The sequence below is a fragment of the Rhinatrema bivittatum genome, chromosome 1 (assembly GCF_901001135.1).
Source record: "Rhinatrema bivittatum chromosome 1, aRhiBiv1.1, whole genome shotgun sequence".
Lineage (NCBI taxonomy): Eukaryota > Metazoa > Chordata > Amphibia > Gymnophiona > Rhinatrematidae > Rhinatrema > Rhinatrema bivittatum.
In genome coordinates this window covers 413154520-413174811 of record NC_042615.1, presented here as the reverse complement: position 1 = coordinate 413174811, position 20292 = coordinate 413154520, and the positions used below count along the sequence as shown (strand labels likewise).

The following is a 20292-nucleotide window of genomic DNA, read 5'->3' as shown; positions in this document are numbered from 1 at the left end:
CGTCAACCGGCTCCACTATTTTGGGCAGGTTCGGACATCCAGAATCTGCCTTGGCAACAGGTCTCCATGCTGCTCAGCTGTGTACTTCGTTGTTAGTTCCAGTTCCTGTTCCAGCCTGCTCCTGTGTTCCAGTTCCAGCTCCTGCCCTCCTTTCCTCTCGGATGGATCTCCTTGGTTTTGACCCAGACCTGAACCTGACTATGAACCTTGCCGCCTGCCTCTGACCATCTGCCTGAACCTGACTCCGAACCACGCCATGCTTCCCTGCTAGGACCCTTCGTCACCGCTGCCATCCCCACTGGGATCATCCACAATGAGGCCCACCTAAGTCCAGCTGGCCCTGGTACCCAAGGGCTCAACCTGCAGGGAATGAGGGCTGATATTGGCAAAGCTCCAGCCAGCCTCCACTTCCTGTTTGGCCTCGCCTCTGGATGGTGTGGGCAGGTTGTGCCAATCCAACCTTGGGCCAAGGGTCCACTTCCGCAACACAAGTGACTTTTCTAATTCTCCCACTTGGAGCTGCTGAGATTTCAGTTGCTTACCCAAACATTTTGGTGTCCACAGTGCAGGGACTCCCAGGTCATGTGTACCCATGTGTTAGTGAGCAGTCAGCCAGGATGTCAGCCACCATTTGTCTTCACCATCACACAGGTTAAATAGAAGCTGAGGCCTGTGCATTTTGCCCCTATTATAATCACTGGATCAGATCAGACAAATGTATATCTCTGGAGGACCTACTGCAGAATAGCCAGGGACATGCACAATCATTCCACAAGGTTGATATTTTTCTTAATTGACGTGTGTGGCAGTTGTGATATACTGCTTCAGTGTTAGTGAAATGCTAGAAATAAATAGTGCTAGCTTGGTTGTGATTGATTTGGACACATAGTGTAGGGATTCCCAGATGCAGTTTTCCATTCAGGAAGATGTAACACTTGCTATAGCGTTCATATAGTGTCACAGAAAAAGGCGGCATGGAGTTGGGTTTGGAAAGAGCCTTTTAAGGCTCATGCTAGGCTGCAGCATAGCTTCTACTGTCTTATAGCATGCTGTAGGGGTGGCTGCGATATCACAAAATAAAGGTGGTGTGAGTGATGCAGCTATTCTTTCTTTGCCATAGGAGATTCAGGATAAGGTTGCAGGACCTGCTTTCTCACAACTGTTGCTATTCCCAACATGCTGGCGGAGATGTGGAACAATGAGGCTCTATGTTCTACCCGCTGTGTCATAGAATCCATTTTAGGAGTTATCAAAAGTAGATTTTGCTGTTTGGACAAAATGGGGGGAGCATTCATGAATGCCTCACCCAGAGTTACAGAGATATTGCTGCTTTGCTGTGTATTCCATAATCTGGCTCTGTGCCATGGTAGCCCAATAGACATAGCTCCCAATCTACCTGTGCACCCCCATGTCCCCCCAAAGAAGCTGGGGACACCACATAGACTGGCAGCCAGCTTCAGCAAAGCGTCATACAATGCTACTTTGCCTGTTAAGCCTCATCTACTCCTTCCCCTTCCATGGAAAAGAGCCCAGCTGTGTCTTTCCAGCTGGTATCCTCTATATCTCTTTTTTACTCACAGGTCCTCTGTCTGGGTCAGTGTGTAACAGAAAACACTTAAGCCTAGTTAGGCTACATCTGGACAATAGAGCAATAGCCTGTAGTAGATAAAGTAGACCCAAACTAAAGATTTTACTAACGACATGTGGCTGGCCTAATGTATTCGGAGTGATTATCAGTCGAAAACTGCCATGTCTCACAATAGCGTTCATGTAGGACTGCCAGCATAGTAAGCCTTCATACTGTTGATGCAACTCCATTATTACTCTCTGCTTTAACAGCAGTAGGAAAAGAGGAAAATGGGAATTAGATTCAGACATCAACCAACAAGGACACTGAATTTTATGGTCTGGGAAAACAAGTAACTTACTGATGCAGTTGTTACTACCCTTGACCAAAAACTCTGATACTTTTGATGCAACTCCAACATTGGTCTCTGCTTCAATGGCAAGAGGTAACAAGGAATTGGACTCAGACAGCAACCAACAAGGGCCCTGACTTTGATGGTTTTGGAAACTAACTAGGGGGGTGAGCTGTATGACATGGCAGATGATACCACAGGCTTGCTGGGCAGACTGGATGGACCGTTTGGTCCTTTTCTGCTGTCATATTCTACATTCATATACACACATGCTCTTCAAATGCATATCCACTCCTTCTACCTCACTCACACTCTGTCAGGCTATCGGCAGATGAGCTCAGCAGTCTCATTGTCCAGATGTAGCCTAACTAGGCTTAAGTGTTTTCTGTTACACACTGACCCAGACAGAGGACCTGTGAGTAAAAAAGAGATATAGAGGATACCAGCTGGAAAGACACAGCTGGGCTCTTTTCCATGGAAGGGGAAGGAGTAGATGAGGCTTAACAGGCAAAGTAGCATTGTATGACGCTTTGCTGAAGCTGGCTGCCAGTCTATGTGGTGTCCCCAGCTTCTTTGGGGGGACATGGGGGTGCACAGGTAGATTGGGAGCTATGTCTATTGGGCTACCATGGCACAGAGCCAGATTATGGAATACACAGCAAAGCAGCAATATCTCTGTAGCCTCATATTTTCTTCTGCCACTGCTAAGCGTAGTCTCTTTTTTAGCCACCAGTGGGTCCTTTCCTACTTCGCTGCTGGGCAGGCTCTTCATTGTTTCTCTGCCACCGGCTATTTGAGCTTCACTGGAAGCCAGCAGGTCATTTGTTGTTTTTTGGCCTCTAGCAGGTTGGGCTCTGCTGGTGGCACATGAGGCCTTTGCTTATTCTTTGGCTGCCAGAACATTAGCTTCCGCTGGAGACTGCTGGTTCTTTTCTTTTCTTTGCTGCCGGGCAGGTTGGGATCTGCTGATGGCCCGCTGGACCTTTGCTTGGTTTTTTTTTTGCTGTCAGCAGGTTGCATTCCACCAGTGGTCTCTGAGCCTCTTTTTTACTTTGCTGCCAGGCAGATTGGCTTCCACTGGCCAGTGGCATTCTGAGGGTCTCCGGTACCCGGGGGCCAATGCATTTGTGTGCCTCTCCAGCGCCCACCCCCACCCCCATTCTTCTTGTACTAATACTTAAGGTCACAGAAAATCAGTGGCATCTCTAGATAGAAATATTTGGGGGGGGGTGGGGGACCAAAATGAGATGTCCTCATCACATCCACCTCCATAGCATGGCCTCCTAATTTAAAATTGGCTATAAAAAAAAAAGTCTTAATAAGAAAGTCCAAAAGGTCTTCTGCATAATTTTAAAAAGCTGGTTAATTTCACCCTTGTAGTAGAACTACTATTAAAATTTTTTGATAGCCTCATTCAACTAATTTTATGTAGCTATGAAAGTGAAGTCTGGAATGAATTCAGGAAGGAAAAGAATGTCAATATAAATTTGTACTTTCAGTTCTGTAACACACTGTGCATCCACAGAAATTCCCCCAACAATGGAGCATGGATGTTTCCCTTACAGCTCATCATACAAACAAAAAGTACTTTTAAATTCTGGTGTCACCTCACAGTAATAGCAGCACAAACACCTTCTACTGCCAGACATGTTGTGAACTAACACGAACCCCACAAAAAAGATACTCAAAATCTATACTGTAAACCAATCATAACATAACAGTAGTAACACTAAGGACTCAAACAACAAGGACCCTATCTGTGAAAAAGCATAGGGGAATATTACACTGGGTCAGGTACCAAGGCTTTTCCACTACATCCCCCCCCCCCCCCCAACTGGATGTACTAATCTCAGAGGGACTTGGATTTTGTGTGGTTGTTGCTGCAACTGAAGGAACAGTCACTCCCACTGTAGAGTTCAGCTCTCCTGGGATCCTGGCATTACGTCCCGCTGCTGAAATAGGAGAACACTCTACTTCTTCTTGCAGGGTCCTGTACGGCGGCCGGCCGCAGCACCCCGCAGCCGACTACACTCACCCATTGCGCAGGTCCAGGCCTCCGCCGTCACTCCGCTGTCCCGGGACCTTCTCTTCGGTGCGGCAAAAGGCCTTTCCCGCCACCGTCCTGCAGCCAGCCGCATCTTTCTAGGCACGCGGCTCCTCCCCCCTCTTAAAGGAGCCGCATCGGAAGACCTTCCCATGGGACCAGGATGTACAAAGCCCTGCTGGCACTATTTAAGGCATCCCCTGCTGCCCTAGCATTGCCTCAGCAACAGTTCTCACTCTGTTTGGGCTACTAGTTGCTTCCTGCCTTCCAGCCTCCATGCCTTCTTGTACCTGGCTCCAGTGTCTCTGTTCCTGCCTCCTCCTCCATCCCTTCAGCTTCTCCTTTGGTAACTGACCTGGCTCATCCTTGGATTCCGCTTTTGTCTGCTGCCTGCCCTGACCGACAGCCTGTTCTCTGTTTCTGCTGACTGCTGCCTGCCTCGACCTCTTGCCTGTCCTTGGATTCCGTTTTTGTCTGCTGCCTGCCCTGACTGACTGCCTTTTCTACATTTCTGCTGACCGCTGCCTGCCTTGACCTCTGGCCTATCCTTGGATTCCGTTTTTGTCTGCTGCCTGCCTTGACCTCTGGCCTGTCCTTGGATTCCGCTTTTGTCTGCTGCCTGCCCTGACCATCTGCCTGTTCTTGGATTCCGCTGTCACCGCCAGCCCTGACTCTTGGACCGTCTGACCTGCCTTCGTCTCACACCGCCAGACCAGCTCACAGTAGACCCGCTCCTAAGTCCTGCTGGCCCCGGCACCCAAGAACTCAACCTGCGGGGAACGAGGGCTGGTAAAGGTGAAAGTCCAGTCGGGTCTCCACTATCTACGTCTGCCTACTGACATCAAGGGCCTATAGGGCGCTCCTACAGGCAGCATCACTCTCACCTTGGCCAAGGGTCCACATCTCGATGCAACAGTTTGCTGAGGCCATGGACTCGGTGGACCTCTCCAGTCTCCAGGCTATCCCAGGCCTGGCCTTGAAAATCCAGCAGCAGCAGCAAATCCTGGAGACGTTGGCAGCCTCCTTACAATGCCTGAATGCCCGCTTCAATGCCTCCTCTATGCACCTACGCCCTCTGCCTCCCCGGCACCTATGGCATCCACTCTCCGGTTACCGGCTCCTCCTCAGTTTGCGGGTGACTCCAAGCAATACCGGGGCTTCATTAATCAATGCTTTATGCATTTCTGCTTCAGCCTACGCAGTTCCCCTCGGACGCCGTGAAGATCACTTCATTCTTTCCCTCCTCGACGGCAAGGCAAGGACAGGGGGACCCCTTTCTTCAGGGTCTACAATGTTTTGTTCAGGTCTTTAAGTAGACCTTTGATGAACCGGTTCGGCGGGCCGCCACAGGCTCAGATATACTCCATCTCCACCAGGGGAGATGGAGTATATCCGAATTCCTTACTTTGGCCACCAAGCTAAACTGGCAGAAATACAGCCTGAGGAGTATCTTCTTGGAGAGGCTTTCCTCCCGTATAAAGGACAAGCTGGCAGCCTGGGATCTCTCCGAATCTCTGGATGCTCTCATTGATCTAGCCGCCTGGATTGATCGATGCCTCCAGCAGTGCACATAGGAAGTATGGGTGCCTCACAGTCCTGTCCCATTGGCACCATTCTTCTCCAAACCCCTGGTGGGGATTTCGACGGTGTACGGGACCACTCAACAGGAGGAGCCCATGAAGTTAGGACAGAGCCCTCTGTTCACTGAGGAGAGACAGAACCGTTGAACTCTGGGCCTGTGCCTATATTGTGCTGGGAAGGGACATTTTTTGGCCCGCTGCCCAGAAAGGCCAGGAAACTTCCAAGCCTAGAACCAGCTGGGGCGGTGTTCTAGGTTTCAGTAAGCCCACTCACCAACTCATGCTCCCAGTGGCCCTACTCGTGGGCAAGTATGTTTCCTACCCTGGCCCTCCTGGACTAGTGCAGGGGGAAACTTTATTTTGAAGGATCTGGTCCACCATCTAAACCTTCCCATGAAGCCACGAAGCACCTACTGGTGATCTCCTCCATCTCAGGCGATCCGCTTCATGGGAGGATCACTGAGACCACACTTCCCATTCGCCTCCGAACCGGTATGCTGCATCACAAAGATCTGACTTTTCATGTGATCAAAAGGGCGGTCCATCCTATTGTCCTTGGATTGCCCTGGCTTCAGCAGCATGCCCCCATTCTAGAATAGGAGACGCTCCAACTGACCAAATGGGGTCCTCGGTGTCACCAGGAATGTCTTCATTCTGTTGCATGTTCTCCCCTGCTACTTGCTACGACCTCTCTGGGCCTACCTCCGCAGTATACTAACTTCGCTGACATCTTCTCCAAGGAGAGCGCCGAGATCCTGCCGGAACACCGGGTGTTCGATTGCACTATTGACCTAGACGCTGGAAGCATTCCTCCACGGGGAAGGGTGTACCCCCTGTCTCTGCCCGAAACTGAGGCCATGGCCAAGTATATACAAGAAAATCTGGAAAGGAGGTTTATTTGCCCCTCAACATCGCTGGCAGGGGCATGAGTTTTCTTTGTGGCCAAAAAAGATGGGTACCTTCAGCCCTGTATCGTCTACCGAGGGCTTAATGCCATAACCAAGAAGGATCGGTATCCCTTGCCTCTTATCCCTGAACTATTGGACTGCTTGCAGGGAGCTCACATCTTCACTAAGTTGGACCTTGAAGGGGCATACAACCTGATTCGGATCAAACCAGGGGACTAGTGGAAGACCGCTTTTAATACCCGCGACACTCATTATGAATATCTTGTAATGCCGTTCAGGCTATGCAACTCCCCCATAGTATTCCAAGCAATGATGAATGAGATCTTTCGGGATCTACTTTATACCACTGTAGTGGTCTACCTCGACGATGTCCTTATCTTCTCGAAGGACCTCCAATCCCACCGCCATGACATCCGACAGGTCCTCCAGCACCTGCATACTCACAAACTCTGCAAAACTGGAGAAATGCATTTTTGAGGAGGAATCTATCCCTTTTTTTTTTTTTTTTTTCTTTATTGTAATTTTCATTTTTATATAGTAAGGTAAAACTTACAACGGAAAAGAGATACAGCCATTCACAATCTTATACATTACCATGTAGAAAAATCACTATATCTGGCCTAATCTTACAAAAGAAATTGAGGAGATGAATTTTTAGGAGTAATTCTACAGGTAATTTCTAATTAAGATCAGCTGACATTTATAGTGTCTTTTATTATAAGCTAGATCCCACTTAGTGCACGCTAGGAGATATTACAGTTATAACCCTAGCATTTACAAATGACTTGAGTTGTTCTGGATATAAAAAAACAAAACATTCATCCTTTCGTTTCACAATGCATTTACTTGGATATCTTAAAACAAAAGAGAAACCCAAACTTTTGACCTGTGCTCTTAAGGACAAGAATTCCCTTCTCCTCTGCTGCGTTATACGAGCAAGGTCCGGGTAAATTCTCACCTCAGCTCCATAAAATGGAGTTGAGATGTTCTTAAAGAAATTCTTCATAACAATTCCCATATCTTGCACATTAGCAAAGGTAACCAGAAGAGTTGCTCTATCACACAATTCTATTGAGGAATCCTCCAGATATCCAGTCAAATTTTCCATAATCTCAACCTGATTTTGAATATTAGGTTTTAACAGCTGTGGAGTCTTTAGAAAAACTTGCTTTATGACACAAGGTAACCCTTGTTCATTTAGCTTTAAATTTTCGAGGAAATATTTTTTAAGAGTCATATCTAACGTCTGACCCACAACTCTAGGAAAATTTGTAAATCTAAGGTTGAGGTGTTTGGAAAAATTTTCAAGATACTCTATTCTACGTGAAGCAGAGGTAACATCTTTAACTAACTTTAACTGAACAATGGAATTATTTTCTATTACTGCTTCAATCTTATTCAATCTAGATTCAGTTTTTTCTAATTTTTCTTCTATTTTTTCAATCCTATTATTCAAGATTCCAACAATTGCATTGGTCTCAAAAAGAGCTTTACTCAAGCCTACCACTAAGTCCCATAATGAATCAAGTGTCACAACTGCCGGCTTTGTTGGTATCACATAATGAGTTGTTCCTCCCATTTGGTCAGCCGGACTGTCCCCCACTGCCACCAGCTTTCCTTTTCTTTCTCCCACTCCTTGTTCAGGAGTGGATGTTGATATAACCACCGTAGTACCACCCACTGCCCCTCTCACGGTGTTTTCGGGAGATTCTAGTAGGCTCGGGATTTCTCACTCGAGTTCCACTCCAGCCGATTCAGCTAAAGCCCCTTCGGCTTTTAGCACACCAGCAAACACGGGAGAATCAGTGGGGGGCATCATTATTAAGCGCCGAGGATCAGGAGGAGACAGAGTCACATCCCCAGACGGCGAAAGAGCTCCTACCTCTGAAGCCGTAACGGGGTAAGTCTCCTCAATTGTAGACACTGACGCAGGAGTATAAGCTGTTATCAAATGCTGAGTCACATTAGAGGGAGGGACGGAGGGGTGGACCCGAACTCTCCCCTTTCTTTTCGGAGGCATTCTTCACAGTCAAGTATTAAAGACTTGCGCTTTACTCACTGCGATACAGCTATTTATCTCCTCGTGACGAGCTGCTTTGGTGTAGGATTCCTTTCTCTCCACCTCTCCGTCCTACTCCGGACTAAGCCGGACCAAGCCGGCGTGCCCCTTGTGCGCGCGCGGCTTGGCGGCGCACCAGCGTCGACGGGGCGCCGCACTGAGGCCGATTTTATGGGCCCTCGCTGTCCCCTGGCTATGACGTCAGGGGCGGAAGGTGGAGCTCTGGGTCCGCGGGAGGTAGCAGCGTGTAAACTCCTCAACAGTGCTGCTAAGTTGATTTCTCAGTTCACCAGGTTAGTGGTCTCCTTCTCTCCACCACAGCCGCACTGTATCCCCACACTGAGACCGATTTTATGGGCCCTCGCTGTCCCCTGGCTATGACGTCAGGGGCGGAAGGTGGAGCTCTGGGTCCGCGGGAGGTAGCAGCATGTAAACTCTTCAACAGCGCTGCTAAGTTGATTTCTCAGTTCACCAGGTTAGTGGTCTCCTTCTCTCCAGCACAGCCGCACTGTATCCCCACACTGAGGCCGATTTTATGGGCCCTCGCTGTCCCCTGGCTATGACGTCAGGGGCGGAAGGTGGAGCTCTGGGTCCGCGGGAGGTAGCAGCGTGTAAACTCCTCAACAGCGCTGCTAAGTTGATTTCTCAGTTCACCAGGTTAGTGGTCTCCTTCTCTCCAGCACAGCCGCCGAATCTATCCCTTTTTTGGGGTATATTGTCTCCAGCACCGGTTTCAGGATGGACCTGGAAAAGGTGGCCTGTATCTGGGCCTGGCCCCAGCCTTTGGGCCTTCGCTCCCTGCAACGATTTTTAGGCTTCACCAATTTTTACAGGCAGTTCATCCATTACTCTCAGGTGGTTGCACCTCTTATGGTGCTCACATGGAAAAGAGCCATTACCCGAGAGTGGCCAACAGAGGAACTGGCCACCTTTGCATTTTAGGACCTGGAGCGTGGACCCTTGTTCTGAGGTAGAGTCTGCACTGCCGTCAAGGAGAGAATTCCTCGTCGGTCTCTACCGTCAGATGGCGAGGCCTGTTGCAGATGTAGATCGGACTTCACCCTGGAAGCACGTAATCCCCCCAGGAGGAGCCCGTAGGGACACGGCCGCTGGGACTTAGGCAACTCCCTGAAGATAGAAGATGGTCTGGATGCAGGCGCCTCCTGCAGGTCGTGGGTTCCAGATGGTTGGCACCTCCAGCAGGTCGTACGTAGCCTCTGTAGAGAAGTCGAAGAAACTCCAGAAGCCGGTCCAGGAATCAGAGTCCAAAGAGCAGTCCGCAGCCAGTCCAGGGGTCGGAGTCCAGATCGTGGTCCAAAGCCCGTCCAAGGGTCAATGTCCAGAGAGCGGTCCAAAGCCAGTCCAAGGGTCGATATCCGGAGAGCGGTCCAAAGCCAATCCAAAGGTCCGAGTCCAAAGCGCGGTCCAAAGCCAGTCCAGTGGTCGGGGTCCAGAAGAATCAATCCAGCAAGGAGGGCAAAGCAGAAGCGGGACGAAGAACCAGGATACCAGGATACCAGGATACCAGGAACACAGGAACCAAGCAAGACCTCAATACTAAGGCAAGGTCTGAGGAGCAGACCTTGCCTTTAAATACTAAACCCAGAAGGAAGTGCTGCAGGAGGGAGCCACGACACTTCCTGTCGTGGCCCCTTTAAATGCTGTCTTCAGCCGCGCATGCAGCCCTAGAGTGGTTGAGAAGGGGGCAGAGCCACAGCCGGAATCGGAGGCCCGCGGCCGGCCACACAGCGCCCAGGCTGCGCGGGGAACGTCGTCTGAGGCTCCCTGCACCTGCAGGAGCCTCTGCAGAGACCCGACGCCGCGGGTAAGAGTTAGGTCCTGGCCGCGGACCACTGCGACCGGCGACCATGACAGTCGGCCCCAGTCGTGGACTGCTGCGGCCGGCGGCCATAACAGTACCCCCTCCTCTAGGCCTCCCTCTAGAAGGCTTGGGTTTATTCGGATGTTCATTGTGAAAGTTCAGAAGAAGAGTTTTATCCAGGATGTTTGGTCCAAATCCTTTCCACGACAGAAGATACTCCCATGTTTTGCCTCTTTTCCGGACGTCCAGTACTTCGTGTACCTGGTAAATGGTCTCATCCTCGGCCCGAAGTTGCGGTACATCAGGAGGTTTCCGGGACGGCCAAGTGAGGACCATGGGTTTCAAAAGGGACACATGGAAGGAATTATGGATTCGCAATGTCGCTGGTAGGCGAAGCTGATAAGTCACAGGCCCCAGTTGTCGAAGCACCGGAAAGGGCCCAATGTAACGAGGAGCCAATCGCATGGAGGGAACTCGCAGTCGGATGTGCCGGGTACTCAACTACACTTTCTCACCCGGATTGAATTGGGGTCCAGGCTGACGCCGCTTATCAGCAAAGGTCTTAGCAGAGAGGGCCGCTTTACGAAGCATCCGTTAGGTTCGGACCCATAGCTGTTTTAATTGGGCTGCCGTGAGCTGAGCTGCCGGAGATGGGACCATTAACGGCAATGGCAATGGGGGTCTGGGTTGTCTGCCAAAGACGATCTGAAAAGGGGAAGCCACCGTAGAAACACATGCGTGAGAATTGTGGGAAAATTCCTTCCAAGACAGAAGGGTCGCTCAATCATCTTGACAAGAATTGACGTATAATCGTAAAAACTGTTTCAATCCACGATTTGTGCATTCAGCCTGTCCATTGGCTTGCGGGTGAAAAGCGGTGGTAAAGTCCAGAGCAATGCGAAATCTTTTATAGAGGTTATGCCAGTAATGAGCTGTAAACTGAGGACCTCGATCAGAAACAATGTGTAGCGGAAGGCCGTGAAATCTGAAGATATGGCGCATAAACAGCTGGGCCAAACAAGGAGCAGACGGGAGGGAGGGTAGTGGGATGAAGTGGGCCATTTTTGAAAACCGATCCACTACTACCCATATAACGGTGTTGCCCTCCGAGGGTGGCAATTCCACAATGAAGTCTGTGGAGATGTGTGTCCAAGGTTTTGAGGGGGCTGGTAATGGTTGCAACAGTCCTTGTGTTTTCCCTGTAGGAATCTTATGTTGTGCACAAGTTGGACAGGAGGCCACATAAGCTTGTATGTCCTTGCACATACCCGGCCACAAATAGTGCTGCTGTAGCAGTGCCTGCGTCCGAGCTCGTCCAGGGTGTCCTGCCAGCAGCGAGTCATGTCCCCAGGCCAACACTTTGTTTCGTAGTCTCTTGGGAACCACTGTTTTTCCAGGTGGTACTGTGAAGGTCGCAGCCAAGCTGATGCAGGCTGGGTCAATAATGTGTTGGATGGGTTCCTCCATATCTTCTGCCGAGAAGGATCGAGACAAGGCATCTGCCTTAATATTCTTGTTAGCAGGCCGGTACCGGAGTTCAAAATTAAAACGAGTGAAGAACAATGCCCATCGAGCCTGACGAGGGTTCAGGCGCTGGGCCTGTTGAAGGTATACCAGATTTTTATAGTCCGTGTAAACTGTGATACGGTGCTGAGCTCCCTCCAGCCACTGTCGCCACTCTTCAAAGGCAAGTTTGATGGCGAGAAGTTCTCTATCACCGATAGAGTAATTCCGTTCAGCTGACGAGAATTTCCTGGAGTAATAGGAGCAGGGATGAGATGTTCCCGTAGAGTCGTTCTGACTTAAAACAGCCCCTACTCCTTCCACAGAAGCATGGTGCCGCAAGCATGGTTTCTTGAGGAATGAATTCTTGAGCGCCCGAAATGCCTCCTCTGCCTCTGGAGGCCAAGTTTTAATATTAGCGCCTTTGCGTGTAAGAGCCGTGAGAGGTGCTGCTAATTTGGAGAAATTTAGAATAAAGCTACGGTAGTAGTTGGTGAAACCAAGGAAGCGTTGCAACGCCCGTAGTCTGTTGGGTTGAGGCCATTCTTGTATACATTTTAATTTGGACGCATCCATCTGAAAGCCTTGTTTCGAGATTATATACCCCAAGAATGGTAAGGATTCTTGTTCGAAGATGCATTTTTCGAGTTTGGCATAGAGATGATTTTCTCTTAAACATTGTAATACTAGGATAACATGTTGTCGATGCACCTGTAAATTCTGAGAGAAAATCAAAATGTCATCTAGATAAACGACAACACATACATATAGCAGATCCCTGAATATCTCATTTATGAAATGTTGGAATACCGCTGGAGCATTGGTTAACCCGAAGGGCATGACTAAATATTCATAATGTCCATCCCTGGTGTTGAATGCCGTCTTCCACTCATCCCCCTCTCGAATCCTGACGAGATTATACGCTCCACGAAGGTCTAATTTTGAGAAAATCTGGGCTCCTTGTAAACGGTCAAAGAGTTCTGCTATGAGTGGTAACGGATACCGGTCCTTGATAGTAATGGCGTTAAGCCCACGGAAGTCTATGCATGGACGCAGAGTCCCATCTTTTTTCCCAACAAAAAAGAAACCAGCCCCAGCTGGAGATTTGGAGCGTCTGATAAAACCTTTCTGTAGATTGTCCCGAATATATTCCGACATGGTTCGGGTCTCTATGGCAGACAAGGGATAAACCCTTCCCCGAGGTGGGGTGGTGCCAGGAATCAGATTGATGCTACAATCATACTCATGATGTGGAGGCAAAATGTCTGCAGCCTTTTTGGAGAAAACATCTGAAAACTGCTGGTACTGTGACGGCAGACCCTCCAATCGAGACGTGCAGATGAAGCTACAGGAGGAAATGGACCCAGAGATACAAGTCCTTTGACAATTGGATCCCCAGCTGATCAGTTTCAAAGATGTCCAATCGAACTGTGGGTTGTGCTGCTGTAACCATGGAATGCCCAGGACTATGGGGTGAATAGCTCTCTGAATGACATAGAAAGAGATACTTTTGGAGTGGTTCGGAGAAATGTGGCATTCCATTGGAACGGTGTGATGAGTTATCCTCCCCGGCAGGGGATCTCCATGGATGGAAGAGATAATCAACGGCTTCGGACATAGGCAAGTGGGAATGTGTAATTGCTCTACCACATCTTGTAGAATAAAATTTCCACCAGCTCCTGAGTCTACTAAGGCTAGTGCGGAGAATCGATGTTCTTCAAACCCCAGGGAAACATGCAGAGTGAGTGGGGGAGCCGGAGAGGTAATGCCTAGGGTTACTCCCCCGATGGAGCCTAGGTTTTGGAGTTTCCCGGACGTGTTGGACAACGGGCAATAAGATGACCTGCTTCTCCGCAGTAAAGGCAAAGTCCTGCTTTACGGCGTCTTAGTCTTTCTTCTGGAGAAAGTGGACCCCGACCCAACTGCATGGGTTCTTCAGTAGCTCCTTCAGGTTTAGGAGCGGCTTGGGATGCCGGAACCGGACGAGGAGGAGCAGCACCTGTTATGTGCTTCCTCGCACAAGATCCTTCCCGTGCTCTCTCTTGTAGCCGCCGATCGATTCGGGTCACTAACTCGACGATTGAGTCCAAGGATTGAGGTAACTCTTGGGCTGCCATTTCGTCCTTTATTCTGGGTGACAGGCCCTCTAGAAATATGGATCGGAGACAATTCTCCTCCCAATGGAGTTTGGATGCCAGGGTCCTGAATTCGATGGTACAATCGGCCAATGGTCTCCCTCCTTGTCGAAGTTGTAGAAGTTTAGAGCCCGCGACTACTTGTCTCCCTGGATCATCGAACACAGCTTGAAATAGTTCCAAGAACTTAGACAGATCTTGTAGGACTGGATCTGCCCGTCGCCAGTACGGAGAAGCCCATGCAAGAGCCTTACCCTCCAATAATGACAGGATATATGTGGTCTTGGTGAGATCGTCTGGAAACAAGGAAGCTTGCAGATGGAAGTGCATACTGCACTGGTCGAGAAATCCTTGACATGATCGAGAGTCTCCAGCGTAGCGTGGAGGAGTAGGTAGAGGAATCACAGTCCAGGTATTACTCTGGACTATCGGAGATACGGGTGGCAGAACAGCCTGAGCTGCCGTCAGAGAGTCCATCCGGGCGTTAAGTCTTTCTAAAGAGGCTGCCATGGATTCCAAGATGCGTTGTTGCTCCATGACCTTCTGGGCTAATCCGGGAATAGCCTGCCGGGCTGAGGCCTCTGCCGGATCCATGGCCTTAGTATTCTGTTAGGACCTGGAGCGTGGACCCTTGTTCTGAGGTAGAGTCTGCACTGCCATCAAGGAGAGAATTCCTCGTCGGTCTCTACCGTCAGATGGCGAGGCCTGTTGCAGATGTAGATCGGACTTCACCCTGGAAGCACGTAATCCCCCCAGGAGGAGCCCGTAGGGACACGGCCGCTGGGACTTAGGCGACTTCCTGAAGATGGAAGATGGTCTGGATGCAGGCGCCTCCTGCAGGTCGTGGGTTCCAGACGGCTGGCGCCTCCAGCAGGTCGTACGTAGCCTCTGTAGAGAAGTCGAAGAAACTCCAGAAGCCGGTCCAGGAATCAGTCCAAAGAGCAGTCCGCAGCCAGTCCAGGGGTCGGAGTCCAGATCGTGGTCCAAAGCCAGTCCAAGGGTCGATATCCGGACAGCGGTCCAAAGCCAATCCAAAGGTCGGAGTCCAAAGCGCGGTCCAAAGCCAGTCCAGTAGTCGGGGTTCAGAAGAATCAATCCAGCAAGGAGGGCAAAGCAGAAGCGGGACGAAGAACCAGGATACCAGGATACCAGGAACACAGGAACCAAGCAAGACCTCAATACTAAGGCAAGGTCTGAGGAGCAGACCTTGCCTTTAAATACTAAACCCAGGAGGAAGTGCTGCAGGAGGGAGCCACGACACTTCCTGTCGTGGGACTTAGGCGACTTCCTGAAGATGGCCCCTTTAAATGCTGTCTTCAGCCGCGCGCGCGCAGCCCTAGAGTGGTTGAGAAGGGGGTGGAGCCACAGCCGGAATCGGAGGCCCGCGGCCGGCCACACAGCGACCCAGGCTGCGCGGGGAACATCGTCTGAGGCTCCCTGAACCTGCAGGAGCCTCTGTGGAGACCTGAAGCCACGGGTAAGAGTTAGGTCCCGGCCGCGGACTGCCGCAGCCGGCGGCCATGACAGTCAGCCCCGGTCGAGGTTCCCAGGGTTCCCCTGCTTCCAGTTGCGGTGTTCTGCTTCATCTTCAGGTTTTGCTGGTTCCTGACTCGGTTTGGCTTTTGGTGACTCTCTGGTTCCTGACTCGGATTGGCTCTCGGCGACTCTCTGGTTCCTGACTCGGATTGGCTTTCGGTGATTCTCTGGCTCCTGACCCCGGATCGGCAAGCGGTGATTCTCTGGTACACGACTTGGCCTGGTGAGTGACGACCCTCCGGCTCTTGACCTGTGGACTTCTTCAAGACTCTGCCTCCGAGGACCCACCTAAGTCCCAGCGGTCGGGTCCCTACGGGCTCCTCCTGGGGGGACACCGGCTTCCAGGGTGAATCTCCTAAGTCCCAGCGGCCGGACTCTTACGAGCTCCTCTCGGGGGAGTACCGGCTTCCAGGGCGAAGACCTTCCACCACCAGGTCAGTCTCATCCTCTCTTCATCGCCCTGCTGAGCCCTTGGTCGCATAGGGCCTCCCGTGGTTCCTTCCTCCAGCCATCCTCGAGCCTGCCTCTGCCGCCTCCTGGTCGGGACCACTGCTGCAAACCATCCTTCGGTTCCGATCGGCCCAAGGGTCCACGAAGCTAACACTGCCCCCTTTTCCGAACCAATGCACTTTCCACTGTCTGGAATTCAAATTCAGATTTGGGGGCATGTGTTGGGGGGAGTTGCTCTCTTTCTTGCAGGGGCAGGTTAAAATTTGGGGCATTCCATGGCAAATGATTATTCATTTAGGGGGAAACGACATTGGGAAAGTGTCGTGCCGGGAACTGGTAGCGATCATGAAAAAAGATTTGGCAAGTATTATAAATGGGATGCCGGGAGCGAGGGTGGGCTGGTCCGACATTATAGTGCGGATCCGGCACCATCAGGAGCCCTTGTGGCGCAAAGGTGTCAAAAAATTGAATCGGCAAATGGCTGATTAAACAGGATGGCTTTTGGGTAAGGCACGATTGGTCATGGGAAGTAATGGGGGGTTTATTCCTGGGAGATGGGGTGCATCTTTCGGACATTGGCATTGACTTATTTAACAATGCCCTGCAGGAAGGATTTGAGCAATAAATGTGTTAGGTGGAGGGCCACAGTGGGGGTACAAAGGCAACTTTGGGTTGCCTTTGTTTGTGGCGGAAAACCCGAGCCCTAAGTTGTAATGTATTGTATTGTATTGCAAAGAACATTGGAGGGGGAGGGCGGAAATGCTCGTGTAGTTTGGGGCTGCTACATGGGAAGGCCTACGAGCAAGGGGGTGTGGAGCCGATGCTCAGGCCGTGTGCTTACCCTCGCTGGGGCCGCAGCGGGGTAAGAGATGGGGGAGTGTCGACGTAGCCTTATCACTGGGATGCAGTGGTAAGTGAAGAGGAGCAAGAAGGAGGAGGGGGAGGGGGAATGTGCTTTTGGTGTTATGTATAAGTTTTATGGGCTCAGGTTGTGTTTTGTAATAAACTGCGGCCTTGTTTTAAAGCCATACTGATGTTGCTGTGTTTTGAACGGGGAGGGGGGGGGGGGGTGCAGGGGGAGCGAGCTGCATGTCTTGCTTCCCTATGTTAGAGAAGGTGGCGTGAGTGGGTCTCACGCTGCCGATGTTAACATGGGCACAAGTGACAGGGAGCGCAGGCAGGGAGGGGGAGGAGGGTTTTGAAGGTAACCGTTGGCAGTGCAACAATTTTGAATTGCTGCCTTGCCATTGGTTGCCCTGCTGAAGCACTGGGTTTTGCACGATTAGAGTCAGTCAGGAATCAGCAGCAAAGTAAGAGACAGATTTCTGCTTTCCTTCCCTATAAATTGCTGTCAGGGGAAGTTATGCTGTTGGGGGACGTTACGCGTCGCAGTTGGGGCGGAAAACCCGAGCCCTAAGTTGTAATGTGTTGTATTGTATTGCAAAGGACATTGGAGGGGGAGGGGGGGAAATGCTCGTGTAGTTTGGGGCTGCTACACGGGAAGTCCTACGAGCAAGGGGGTGTGGAGCCGATGCTCAGGCCGTGTGCTTACCCTCGCTGGGGCCGCAGCGGGGTAAGAGATTGGGGGGTTTCGACGTAGTCTTACCACTGGGACACAGTGGTAAGTGAAGAGGGGCAAGGAGGAGGGGGAGGGGGAATCTGCTTTTGGTGTTATGTATAATAAGTTTTATGGGCTCGGGTTGTGTTTTGTAATAAACTGCGACCTTGTTTTAAAGCCATACTGATGTTGCTGTGTTTTGTACGGGGAGGGGGGAAGCGAGCTGCAGGTTTTGCTTCCCTATGTTACAGGACATTGTAAAGTTGTTGACTTAAAATTTATGCTGGCGACTCGAGGTAATAAAAAACCTGTAAGAATGAAACCAAACCAGGAATTATATATAAAATCTTTGGCTCGATACCTTTGAAACCTGTTTAGTTTGCTGCAGGTTATTTGTTGATAGGCTAAAACAAATATAAGGTTCTGGGAATAATGAAGTCATCTTTTCTGAAAATTGCTCTTTAAAACCGCAGGAAAATCTGCAGAGCTGTTCTGCCTTCTCTTGCAAGGAGGACGTGGACAACTCTCGAATGGGGGTGGGACTCTGCTGAGTTGTAATGCTTCTATGGGCTGAGAGTACATCCGCAAGAGTCCACTCGTCCTTCCCCTCCACACGGAGTCACACACCTATCAGCCTCTGTCCAAAGGATGCAAAGGACTGGGGGTCCTCATGTAAGTGCCCAGGCTATGCTTCCTTTGATGTCTGACACTGTGACCAGGGGCAAGTCTGGGCTATACAATATCAGATTCAGATAACTTTATTGGCATGATAATTTGTATATGTGTTGACAAGTCATGTGTTCGAATTCGGCCTTTTCTGTTTGCCTTTTTTTTTTTTTTGGGCCGTTGCTTGTTTGCTGTGTGGCTGTCATGGGCTAGGAGTGAGCGCGCCCGATCCCAGTCATTGATTTTCATTCCGGCAGGGAAGCCATAGGCAAATATGCTTTTGTTCCACCCCACCGCCCCGATTCTGTCCTCTCCGCTCTTGTGGAGAGAGCAAAGGGAAGGTACATTTAGAAATACCAGTTCTTAAATGTCATACACGACAAGTCAGGCTTGGAACAGTAACCAGTATCCAGTATGTTAAATTCGCTATAACTTACAGTGATTCAAAATAACTAATTTAAGTGCATTAGTACTGCAATTTGGAAGGATATACTAGGGCGCACCACTCTCTATAATATTAAACGGATTTGTTATCTTTTTCTGTTTAAAGCTTTGCTTTTCTTATTTATTCTGGAAACATGAGTTAAATATGCTTGGTTTCTTGGAGAAACAGAAATAATGGTCAATAAAAGTGTGATACCTTTTTATTGGACTAAATTAATAGGTAGCTTGTTTTTGAGAGTTATACCCCATTCATCAAACCAAGACAAAATTTGATGAAGGGCATATAATTCTCGAAAACTACTGGACTGAGTACATTCCAGTGAAGGCATATCAAAATGGTATAGTCCGCACCATAAAATCTCTGAAATGAGAGTTAAGGATGCAAATATGTTAACCCCAGGATACACAACAGAAAAGGGGTATACATTAGAGACATTCAACTACTTCAAATGTAAATAGAGATGTGGTATGTGGAAAATCACGACTGGTTTATAGTTATCCAAGAGGGACAGCATAGGAAGAAAGGGAGGAGGAGTGGGCAGGACTTACCGTATTTGCCGGCGTATAAGACACACCCCTTTTTTAATATATATTTTTAAGGAAAAAAAGAATTTTCTATACAATTTTAGCATATGTTAAACTGACTTATAATCAGAACTTTGGGGCACTAAATCAACAGCGTTCGGTGGGGGGGGGGGGGGGGGGGGGGGGGGGAGAGTGTCGCGGTGGTGTCGGGGAGCGAGGGCGCACCAATTTATTTCCCCTTCTATCACTCCTCTTCTATCACTCCAAGTTTCCCTTTGAATTCCTGAGATTCCATCTTCTGGTTCTGCATGAGCACAGTCACAGTGTTTATCAAGGAACTTGTATCCAAAGCAGTATTAGATGAAGCAGCATTCAGTCTTACAAGCACAGTCCAGATGCTATTAACCACTGATGGCAGAAAGTTAAGTTAAATGATGTTCCCACTGGAGATAAACTTGCTTCTTCTCCAGAGTTGAAATCACTAACAGCGTCCGGCAGGGGGGGGGGGGGGGGGCGGAGTGTCGCAATGGCATCGGGCACCTGCCAATCGGGGAGCGCAACACTCTCCCCCACCCCTGGACGCTGTTAGTAATCACTAACAGCGTCCGTGGAGGGGGAGTGTCGCGGTGGCGTCGGGGAGCGAGTCTGCAGCGCACCCTAGCTCCCCGATGCCACCGCAACACTCCCCCCCCCCAACACCAGACGCTGTTAATTTTGATTACCGGCGCATAGGACGCACCTCTTATTTTTCCCCTATTTTGAGGGTAAAAAAGTGCGTCCTAAAAGCCGGCAAATACGAATTTGTGGGGGAAGGGACTGCACCATAGTTCCACTATTTCTTTTCAGACTTATTTATTTTATTTATTTATAATTTCTATTCTACCTAATTGCAAGGTTCTGTTCTAGGCAGAATACAGAACATAAAACATAACAAACAAAATCAACAAAATATTTTAAAACAATAAATCATCAAACAATAAAACATCATAGTAACATGGTCATCCAGTCTGCCCAGCAAGCTTCCCATGACAGCAACTTCTGCTTCGTGCAGGTTACCCCATGCCTTATGTTAAGGATAGTAATACAAGCAAGACCAAGCAAGTCAAACACAAAACAAAATTACTGCAACATTTTTACATGATG

General features: G+C 49.7%; 1 protein-coding gene across 1 annotated transcript in view; it reads left to right on the top strand.

Annotated features, from left to right (window-relative positions):
• Positions 1 to 18099: 18099 nt before the first annotated feature.
• Positions 18100 to 20292, top strand: part of GNE (glucosamine (UDP-N-acetyl)-2-epimerase/N-acetylmannosamine kinase) — a 320201-nt gene continuing 318008 nt past the window's right edge. Inside the window, exon 1 of the mRNA XM_029602629.1 lies at positions 18100 to 18186. Coding sequence (XP_029458489.1) covers positions 18163 to 18186 — 24 coding nt within the window. The 5' untranslated portion in view covers positions 18100 to 18162. The remainder of the gene's footprint in view (positions 18187 to 20292) is intronic.